Source organism: Lonchura striata, chromosome 7, assembly GCF_050655825.1.
Source record: "Lonchura striata isolate lonStrDom1 chromosome 7, ASM5065582v1, whole genome shotgun sequence".
Lineage (NCBI taxonomy): Eukaryota > Metazoa > Chordata > Aves > Passeriformes > Estrildidae > Lonchura > Lonchura striata.
In genome coordinates this window covers 622,949-632,869 of record NC_140709.1, presented here as the reverse complement: position 1 = coordinate 632,869, position 9,921 = coordinate 622,949, and the positions used below count along the sequence as shown (strand labels likewise).

Sequence of the window (9,921 nt, the reverse complement as noted above, 5' to 3'; positions counted from 1 at the left end):
CCAGACAAATGCAGAGATGTTTTGGATTTGCACCTACTGGGGTCAGAGAACGGCTCAGCCAGAAGAACTGTCCATGCCAGCAGCCATGGCTAGGCTGTCCTTCAGTCCCTAGGGCTGAGGAAACACAGCCTGGGGGTAGCATAGCAACATCCAGCTCAGACAAACCATCTCCCCACATGTGCAGCCACGTGCCCAGAGCCCTCCCCACCAGCCAGAGGGCACAATGTCACCAGCCAGAGGGCCAGCAGGCCACTGGCCCTGGCCCTAAGGCTGCCAGTCAAGGTTACTGGTGACGCACCTGCCCAAAAAGGCAATCTGGGAGGAACCATGCCAGCCACTAAGGAATCTTGGCACACAGGAGTGGGACTGCCCACTGCTGACCTTGGGAGCTGCACAAAGCACAAGAGGTATTTAACCCCCTGCAGAGCCCCTTGAAACCTCTTCTGAGCTCTAAGCCTGGACAGCTGAGAATACAGGCAGTGTTTTCCTTACCTTTTTGGCAGGGTATCGCTTTCAGCTGACTCTGGCGGAGCCACTATGACCGAAACAACAGGTTACTCGAGGTGAGTAACAGGGGAACATCTGAATTTGTTTTAATAAGAGAAGAAAAAATGTTCTCTGGGTTTCTTTAAGCCCCATTTATAAAACTAACCTGCATTGTTAGTTATTTGCTTCCCTTAGAGCAGGTGGAAAGGGGCAGCAAGCTGGCCTCTGACTGCCTGCAGTGTCTGCACTCGCCATGCCAGGCAGTTATTTGGGACAAGTGTGAAATCCTGACTTGCCAAGAGCCTAATAAATTGTCACATAGAAAACAGCACAGTATATCACCCCTGGACATTGGTGGCAAAACCTTATAAAGGAAAGAGCTAAGGTAGCCATTGACAAAATTGATAAATACGGAGACATATTTTTTGCCAAATACATAGATATAATAACAGATGTGTCAAAGAGGTTACCTGGAGCAGAAAGACAGCTGGTCCAAACACCACACACAGCTGGCTTGTCCGTTGTCCCTGTTCCATCCCTTGTCCAATGCCAAGGCTGTGTGTACCCTTGTGGAGCTTCCAGGCTGCCCTGTGCCCCACTTCTGCCTGTCCACCTCCCTGCAGGTACTGCCTGGTGCCCCAACCCATATCCTCATCGTCTCCCTGCAGGACTGGGCTTGTCCTTGTTAGAAACCCACACCTGGACTTGATGGAGGAGGACGTCCTGTACCACCTGGACTTGGGAACGAAGACACACAACCTGCCAGCAATGTTTGGGGACATAAAGGTAAAGAGCAGGTCCAAAAGTGAGGCAGCAGCTCCCCCCTGCACAGGCTCTCCAGCTGTGCATCCCACGGTGCTACCGGCCCATGCTGGGCCCTGCTGCTGTCAAAGCTCCCATGGGGTGGGGTCTGGCTGCTCAGCTAAGGGACTCCACAGCCAAAGCAGCCTGGGCAAGGAGGTTCTCTGTCCTTGTTTGTTTTGGGCAGAAATCACAACAGAAAATTATCCTTTTAAAAACCTGTAGCTCTGTAAAACCTGATTTAATATTGGCCCCATGTTGGAGGATAGACAGAGGAGGCATTTGTCCAAAGCATCTTGGTCATCATCTACTGGAGATAAGGGAAGGAGAATATCATATAATTTTTGGCTGAGACCTGCTGTCAAAACTGATTTGTCATGATGGCATCCTCTTTCATTCCAAACCAGTCTTTCCCTAGTTGTGCAGGGGAAGAGACTCAGTGCCCAGGGCTGGAGCAGCCTTGCACAGCACAGCATGGTCTCCTGCTGCCCTGCACCCTGGCAGCAGGATCAGCACTGCCCTGGCAGCTGCACACTTATTCTCCTCCTACCTTCAGCAAGCATATTTTCCTTTAATATGTAAAATTTGTCCTTTTTACTCCCTGACTTTATGGCCTCTGTGCCATCAGAAGTACTCACTAATTGCAGTCAGCATTGTTCATAGAATAAATTAACCAATGACCTCCTCCAACATCTGGGTTTACTTTGCTATCAGTGGCAATACTACCAGCTCAAATTTGCAGAATTATTTTAGATGGATTGATACCCAAGTTATGTGCAGCTGTATGGCTGCCCAGACTCAGGGCAGTCGCCACCCTGCCAGAGTGACAGGGTGGGTTTTGTGTTAACTCCTGGTTTTGTGAGCCTCAGGAGTTCCAATGTCCCTTGACTGATGGTGAGGAAGAGGCATCCTGCTCCTTTCTCTGGGAAGATGTGCCTGGCAGAGCCACCACCGCCACATCCAGGCTGACTCGCGGTTCTTGTTCTAGCTAAGTACCAACATGCTGATATTTTATTGCAGTTCGTCTGTGTTGGCGGCAGCCCCAACAGGATGAGGGCGTTTGCCCAGTTCATGCGGCGGGAGCTGGGGCTGGCGGGTGCCGGGGAGGACGTGGCTGACATCTGCGCGGGGTCGGACCGCTACGCCATGTACCGGGCAGGGCCCGTGCTCTCCATCAGCGTGAGTCCCGCGCCGGCTGGGGACATTTCTGGGGGACGCGCTCTCGGGGCCGTCTGGTGCTGCTCCTGGCAGGGTCCCACAGACGGACGGCGCAGGGACCGTCTGCTCCGGCACAGGCACGGGCTGGCACGACCTCTCCTTCACGTGCCCTCACCTCCCCCAGCACGCACCAGCAGAGCTTTTCCCTCTTTTCACTGTTCAGCCACTACCACCGGTGCAACCTTAGCCATGGCAAAGCTGCTCCTGTTTGAATAGCATCCCCCAGCACCTGCTCTCTCTGTTTGGAAACGGCTGCATTAATAACAGACGTGCACATGTTCTGCTCAGCTTGGTTTGGGAGGCAAAACCACTTCTCACCACACATGAACTATGAAATGCTGCTGGGAGTATTACCTTGATACAAGCTCTAAAAGAAAAGGCTGGCCTTATTATTAATTATTCTTTTAGAGCAGGATTTTTGGCACTGAACACAGGAAAAAGCAAATACAGGCTGTGCTGGGGAGCATTCACATCCAAAATCTTGGTCCTGACTCCACTTCTTCAGGCACAAGACTAGTCTGAAGTGTGATTCACAGCAGATGGAATCACTCACACAACAGAGCTCATGTTTCGTCCCTCTGAAAAAACCAAACCAATCCTGACCAAGGGAATCAAGCCTGAGGAAATCAGTCTGAGAGGATCCAAGGGGAAGAACTGCCACAAGATTTGCTGTTCCCCGGCCTGGCAGCAGCAGTGACATGGCCAGAGGCAAACCATCACTGAGCTTGTGGCCGTGCACCAGCTTTGGCCAGTGCAGAAGGAGACACGGGGTACAGCACATGGCCGCCCTGGGAAGCATCATGCAGAGCTGCTACCAATATCACATTTCTGCAAGTTGCTTAGAAACACAACTGAGCTCAAACATACAGGGCCAGGAACACAGATTCCAGCTCTGAATATTTGCAATGAGAATTAATTTTTTAGGCATCAGCAAATAAGCCAGGCTGATGTTCCAGAATAATAACGTGCAAAAAGGTTTCATATTTAAAACATGATACAAGGCAAACAGAGCATTGGTCTCACAGCCAAGAGAAAGGAGACAACACAAAAATTGGCTGTGTAACTTAATCAATGGGGCTTCCATACATGCTTCCTTCAGGTTGTTGAAGATGATAGCAAAACCAAAAAAATGTGAGGCATTTTCAAAAGGAAAAACCAAACTCCACAGCACCAAACACTTTTGGTACTTAAAAGGCTAAGAAAAGGATGTTGGTCTAGCATGGAGCAGAAGACAGATGAACAAGCAACAGAGCAATGGGCAGATGCAGCAGAAGCCCCACAGCTGCAGGCCTCCAGAACATCTGCCAGCCCTGGGGAGCAGCAGCAGAGATGGGAGTGGGGCATCACTGCCCATGGAGGATGGGAACAAGCCAGTGCCAGCAGCAGGGCTGGGGACAGAAGGGCAGCAGGGCAGGGAATGTCAGCCAGGAATAGGGACAGGCAGCCTGCAAGGCATGCAGCAAACACCTGACCCTGAAGCCTGTCCTCACCAAGGGACACAAACCCTTCTGCTGTCAATTGTGCCCAGCAATGTAGCAGAGATGCTCCAGTGGGGTTGAGGACAGGCTGGAAGGCACATGGAGAAATGAAGGCTCAGGTTGTTCTCACGGAAATTCACTGCTCCCAGAGCATGAGCAGGAGACAACAAAGTGCGAGCCAGCACATGATTGGCAATATTTGGGGAAGTTCTGGGAGCATTCAGATGTTGGGATGCATTTGTGGACCTTCCTTGAAGAATAGGTACCATCAGTGTGCCCACACAGGGTCCCCAGGGATGAACACCAGCTCTACTAACTTGAAGAACCTTTAAAGTATCTAGGGGAGGAGAAGAGGTTAGACACCTCACCTGGACAGACTAAAAGGACCCCAAGATGTCTCTTCCCCCTCAAAAACACTGCTGTTGACACCATCAGCAGAAGAGGCCACAGCTTAACCCTGAGCTTGTTGCAGTCATGTAGCCTCGTGGGGACTTATGTTTCTCTTTTCTCTCCTTCCAACAGCATGGAATGGGCATCCCTTCTATTTCCATTATGCTTCATGAGCTGATCAAACTGCTGCACCATGCAAAATGCCGGGACGTCACTATTATACGTATTGGTACTTCTGGGGGCTTAGGTAAGCGATTCATGGTCTTTCTTCAGAGCAAACAGCTATTATTAAAAAGGTCATTCAGCTCTGAACTTTAGCATTTTTTCAGGTCTCTAAATATCAAACATGGTACTGTGTTTTGGGTCAAACCCAGAAAACTTGTAGCGACTGGCTTGGCAGAGTGCACATTCCCAGAGTGTACAAAGGCCTTGATTCCACTACAGCCGTGTGTCACTTTCAAAACAGAAAATATGGATTAGTGGTGACCCAAATGAATCTATGTCTCCTGGCTGAGGCACTGGTGCTGCCCATGCAGCTGCAAGCCAGAAGCAGCTAAACTCCTGTCACTCACAGGAATGAGTGTCACTCACAGGAGGAGTCACTCACAGGAGAGAGTGACACATTCTCACAATCACTTATCCTGTGCTGATTCTGTACATTTCACTTGTACATCTGTGCTACTTCATGAATTTCAGTTATTCTCTGACATCTTCTTTACTCACTGAAAAGAAGAGCCCTGCAAGCACACGTAGCTCTATTGAGATTTTCCTGTTGTGCTGAAGTTTGGCAGCAGGACATGTTATGAGCTCATGTTATGAGCTCTAGCAGCCTCAGCTTCCATTTCCACAGGGATTGAGGCTGGGTCTGTTGTGATCACCGACACGGCTGTGGACTCCTCCTTTCGGCCACGTTTTGAGCAGGTGGTGCTGGATGATGTGGTGGTGCGGAGCACTGAGCTGGACAAGGACCTTGCGGAGGAACTACTCACCTGCAGCAGGGACATTCCTGACTTCCCCACGCTCATTGGCCATACCATGTGCACCTACGACTTCTACGAAGGTAAAACCTTTGTCCTTCCTCACCACGTGTAATTCCAAGTCTTTCCATTCTTCCATGGACAAAACTATCCAGGGAACCAGGCCCAGAAGGGCTGCAGGCAGAGATCCACGTGGTGCTGGGGGGCCCAGGCAGAGCAGGGGCCACCCTAGGAACACACAGTACCACTGCTTGCACCTTGCTGAATTTGCCACCAAGCTGTTCCCCTACAGCAAGATTGTCACTTCAGAGCTACCAAACACTAGGAAAACATTAGGTTGCCTGTGAGATTTCCATAAACAAACTGGTTACTCTGGAACCATTTCCTTTGCAAAATTAAACGCTGATTGCAGAGTAGATGAAACATAATAAATAAAGAATTAATAATCTGAGCACTATTTATAAACCTTTAGATCTGCTTGCAGATGCAGCCATCTGTGTATTGCTCAAGTCCATATTTTATTTAAGCAAAAAGCCATTTGAGAGGATTAAAGTAGGAGCAGCAATAAACTGAAGGGCAGTCCAGGCTGGCCAGCCACAGGTAAGCATTTGCCTGCCCCACGGCCTTCAGACGCTGCAAGAAAAGGAGCTGCACGGAGCACAGGTCTGCTCTGAGTACACAGCAGGACAGCCAGAGACCCCGGAGGGGCTGGAGGAAAGGGTTGTGATGGCTGCCCTCCCTGAATACCCTGATAGTCCTGCCTGCAGCGGTACCTGGAGCTGCAGTAGGGGAGCACCAGTGCCCTGGCACCAGCTCCCCGACCACACTGGTGCTGCCCGCACCATGAATGCCTCCACAAGCAGCTCCAGCTTCCATCCACAGCAGCACCTGCAGAAAAATTAAACCCACATTAAAGGGGTTTCCTCTCCTCAGTGCTCCCATTCTGCACAGATTGTTGAACCTCTTCTGGAGTCAGTTGGCATTTTTGGGATTTAGCCTGGCAGACTTCACAGCTGATATGCACCAATGGCCCGTTCCTACAGAACACAGCATCCGCTGGTACCTCCCAGCTGAGGGCTGACTCGACCTTTCACCAAGGTTGAAACCTGCATCATTCTTTCCCCTATACAGAGACATATCTTGCTGGCATTAATACTGAGGGGAATACGAATTAACCAGCTGCTCACAGGAAAATTCTGTGGGCCTCAGACAGAATGTGGGCACTCCCAGGCCACCCATTTGCACCTATGCTCCATGACACCATGCAAGGCCAGCAGTGACAGTTCTCTGCTTCCTTTCCAGGTCAGGGGAGATTAGATGGTGCATTATGCTCTTTTTCCAGTGAAAAAAAGTTGGAGTACTTAAGGAGGGCTTATGAGGCCGGCGTGAGGAATATTGAGATGGAGTCCACTGCATTCGCTGCCCTCTGTGGACTGTGTGGCCTCAAAGGTGAGTCGCGTTGCTTCCACCTCCTCCCCACACACGGGCTAAGCCCCCTCTAAGGGTCCTCTTCTGTGTCAGAAGGTCAAACACACATCCTTAATGATTTTATCTAGAAAAGGACACTAGAGCAAATTTCATAGCTCAGTAAAACCCAAGTGTGCCTTAGAAAGACCGGAGTGCGTGCTGGACAAACCAACAGCTTGCTCCCTTCGCCCCTCCTGACCCTACAGCACGTCCCGGCCGCGCTGCCGCAGCCCAGAGGGCAGCGGAGCCGGGGCTCCCGTGAGGGGGCGTGAGGGCCGGGGGGCCCGCGGGGGCCGGGGCTCCCGTGAGGGGGCGTGAGGGCCGGGGGGCCCGCGGGGGCCGGGGGGCCCGTGAGGAACGGGGCTCCCGCGAGGGCCGGGGCTCCTCCCGTGGGGGCCGGGGGGCCCGCGGGGGCCGGGGCTCCCGTGAGGACCGGAGTTCCCACGAGGGCCGGGCCGCTCGGTGACCGCACTCGCCCTCCCTTAGCCGCCGTCGTGTGCGTGGCGCTCTTGGACCGGCTGCAGGGGGACCAGATCCGGGCGTCCCACGAGGTGCTGTGGGAGTACCAGCAGCGGCCGCAGCGCCTGATCGCCGCCTTCATCCGCAAGCGGCTGGGGCTCGTCCGCACGGACTGACGGTGACCGCAGCACCGCTGGGCCCCGCGCCAGGAGAGCGCCGGGCCCGCGGGGCCCGCAGCGGCGCACCCCGCGCTGGGGCTGCCGGCCCGCAGCGCGGCTGGCAGCGCCTGTGCTGGCAGCACCTTCCGGCTGTAGAACACAGCTGCAGGTTCCATCCTCCTTACCACCTGTGCTGGCAGCACCTTCCGGCTGTAGAGCAAAGCTGCAGGTTCCATCCTCCTTACCACCTGTGCTGGCAGCACCTTCCGGCTGTAGAGCAGAGCTGCAGGTTCCATCCTCCTTACCACCTGTGCTGGCAGCACCTTCCGGCTGTAGAGCAAAGCTGCAGGTTCCATCCTCCTTACCACCTGTGCTGGCAGCACCTTCCGGCTGTAGAACACAGCTGCAGGTTCCATCCTCCTTACCACCTGTGCTGGCAGCACCTTCCGGCTGTAGAGCAGAACTGCAGGTTCCATCCTCCTTACCACCTGTGCTGGCAGCACCTTCCAGCTGTAGAGCAGAGCTGCAGGTTCCATCCTCCTTACCACCTTCGCTGGCAGCATCTTCCGGCTGTAGAGCAGAGCTGCAGGTTCCATCCGTCCTTACCACCTTCGCTGGCAGCACCTTCCAGCTGTAGAGCAGAACTGCAGGTTCCATCCTCCTTACCACCTGTGCTGGCAGCACCTTCCAGCTGTAGAGCAGAGCTGCAGGTTCCATCCTCCTTACCACCTGTGCTGGCAGCATCTTCCGGCTGTAGAGCAGAGCTGCAGGTTCCTCACTCCTGCCTCCAGCTGCCCAAAAGGACTATCCTGTTAGGGTCACTCCTGTCCACAGCGTTCTTCCAGGAAGGAGATCCCTTTGTGCTTAAAGACAAAGCCTAAATAAATAACATGAAAGTTTATCCGTATTTGTAACCATTATTCTTACTGCTGTTACAAAGGCCGTTCAGATTTTCATTCCTACTGTATTTAAAGATGTCACAAACAGGCACATGCCAGCCAGAATTTGAGTACATGAGGGACACCACAGCACCCAGCCGTGGTCAGCTGAGGAGCTCACCTTCGGGCACTGCTTGACATTAAAGACACTTTTCTCACTACCAAAATTCACAAATAAGTAGTCTATCTTGAAACCAAGTAACTTAATTTTCACAGAGAAATTCTCATCAAGCTTTGTAAAAGTGTGATTGAGAGTGAACTGCCCATGCTTCATTCCTGGCATAAAGACACCTGAGCTCTGAACTGCCAGTCCTACCCAGCCAAACCCACAAAGCAGGGCTACAAGAGGTGTGGGTTGAGAAGCCTATTTATCATTACCAAGTTTAAAATTACTATTTTCATGTGTGCAACTTGGAAGATTTTTTTTTTTTTGTACGTGTAGAAAGATTTATCATTAAAATCAATGTCATTATAAGGATCTCCATTTCCTGAAGGGTTCTGATCAGTTGTGACCAATGCTAAAGTGAGGATTATGAAGTAGGGTGAAACATCCACCTCCTTCCCACAGGAGCAGGAAAGAGATGTCTGGCCAGGCTGGGGAGCAGCCAAGGGGTCTCCTGGCATGAGCAGCCTTGGTAGTGCTGTGTGAAATACCCTTTTATTGACCTGCATGTTCTCCATGTTCCACTGTTATGTGAAACCCCACCCAAAATCCTCATTCTGGCCTCACTGTATCACTAAAGGCCCTGACTTATCATTGTACTGAGGTAGCCCAGACTTTATAGACTTCTACTCAGTCTCTACCCTGAGAAATTACAGACATGAAAATAACCACAAGTCTCAGTCTAAAAATCTATGCCTGCTATTTCCAACCCAATGTCTGCTCCCTCTAAACTTTCTTTTTAATTAACATCTTGGTATTTATAAAATATGACAACTATAATTTCAATTTCAGTGTTGCAATTTTTTTATCCTGTAGGTCTGCTTTTAAAGGCAAGGGGGAAAAAAAATCAAGTGCCTAGGTTTGGGATTATGCCTTTCTGGGAATTTTCTTGCAGCCAGTCTGTTCCCCACAGCAGAGCACTGCTGGTCTCCCCCCAGGAATATTCAAGGAATATCCCCACAGGAATAGCTGGTTTGAGGTGGCCAAGTGTGTTTTAAAAATAACGAGTTACCCCAAAGGAGCTACCAAAATAAAAAGCACAAATATACACAGAATTGTTAATTTTAGCACAAGCACATCAAGGTTGAGTCCAGAAGACATCACTCCCCCAGCTCAGGGCAGGCTTTGCAGCATTTCCCCACTAAACTCAGCCACAACACTGGCATTATGCTGCTCCTGGGCTGACCCTGTGCTTAGTCTCAGGAGTCCGTTACACCAGAAAATAAAGAGATAAAGATCCCAGCTCTATTTATAATTTATGCTGAAAAACTAATCTGCAATATGAAATTGAATGACTGGCTTGCAGTAAATATGATGCAGCAAGTTATCTTCTAAATATAGACAAAGGTTTAAGTTTCATCTTATAAACAAGGAATATTAGAAACA

At 51.0% G+C, this 9,921-nt stretch overlaps 1 protein-coding gene across 4 annotated transcripts; it reads left to right on the top strand.

The window, feature by feature from the left end:
• The first annotated feature begins 229 nt into the window (after positions 1-229).
• On the top strand, positions 230-7,491 carry UPP2 (uridine phosphorylase 2). 4 transcript variants are annotated; one of them, XM_021543449.3, is made up of 8 exons: positions 240-407; positions 504-563; positions 1,155-1,272; positions 2,308-2,466; positions 4,506-4,620; positions 5,224-5,433; positions 6,653-6,799; positions 7,304-7,491. In XM_021543449.3, exons 1-8 carry the CDS (start codon positions 328-330, stop codon positions 7,450-7,452), a joined length of 1,038 nt encoding a protein of 345 aa, XP_021399124.2. In that variant the 5' UTR covers positions 240-327; the 3' UTR covers positions 7,453-7,491. The 4 variants fall into 4 exon arrangements, with proteins under 4 accessions (XP_085440951.1, XP_021399124.2, XP_085440953.1 ...); XM_085584827.1 differs by having other exon boundaries at positions 1,110-1,272; XM_085584825.1 differs by lacking the exon at positions 2,308-2,466 and having other exon boundaries at positions 230-407; positions 1,110-1,272.
• Positions 7,492-9,921: the final 2,430 nt, after the last annotated feature.

Bases quoted from the DNA above. Each gene is read 5' to 3' on its own strand.
- UPP2 (XM_085584827.1), top strand. From the start codon at position 328: ATGCCAGCCACTAAGGAATCTTGGCACACAGGAGTGGGACTGCCCACT. The intron at 4,621-5,223 runs GTAAGCGATTCA...CCATTTCCACAG, and splicing joins TGGTACTTCTGGGGGCTTAG to GGATTGAGGCTGGGTCTGTT. The intron at 6,800-7,303 runs GTGAGTCGCGTT...GCCCTCCCTTAG, and splicing joins TGGACTGTGTGGCCTCAAAG to CCGCCGTCGTGTGCGTGGCG.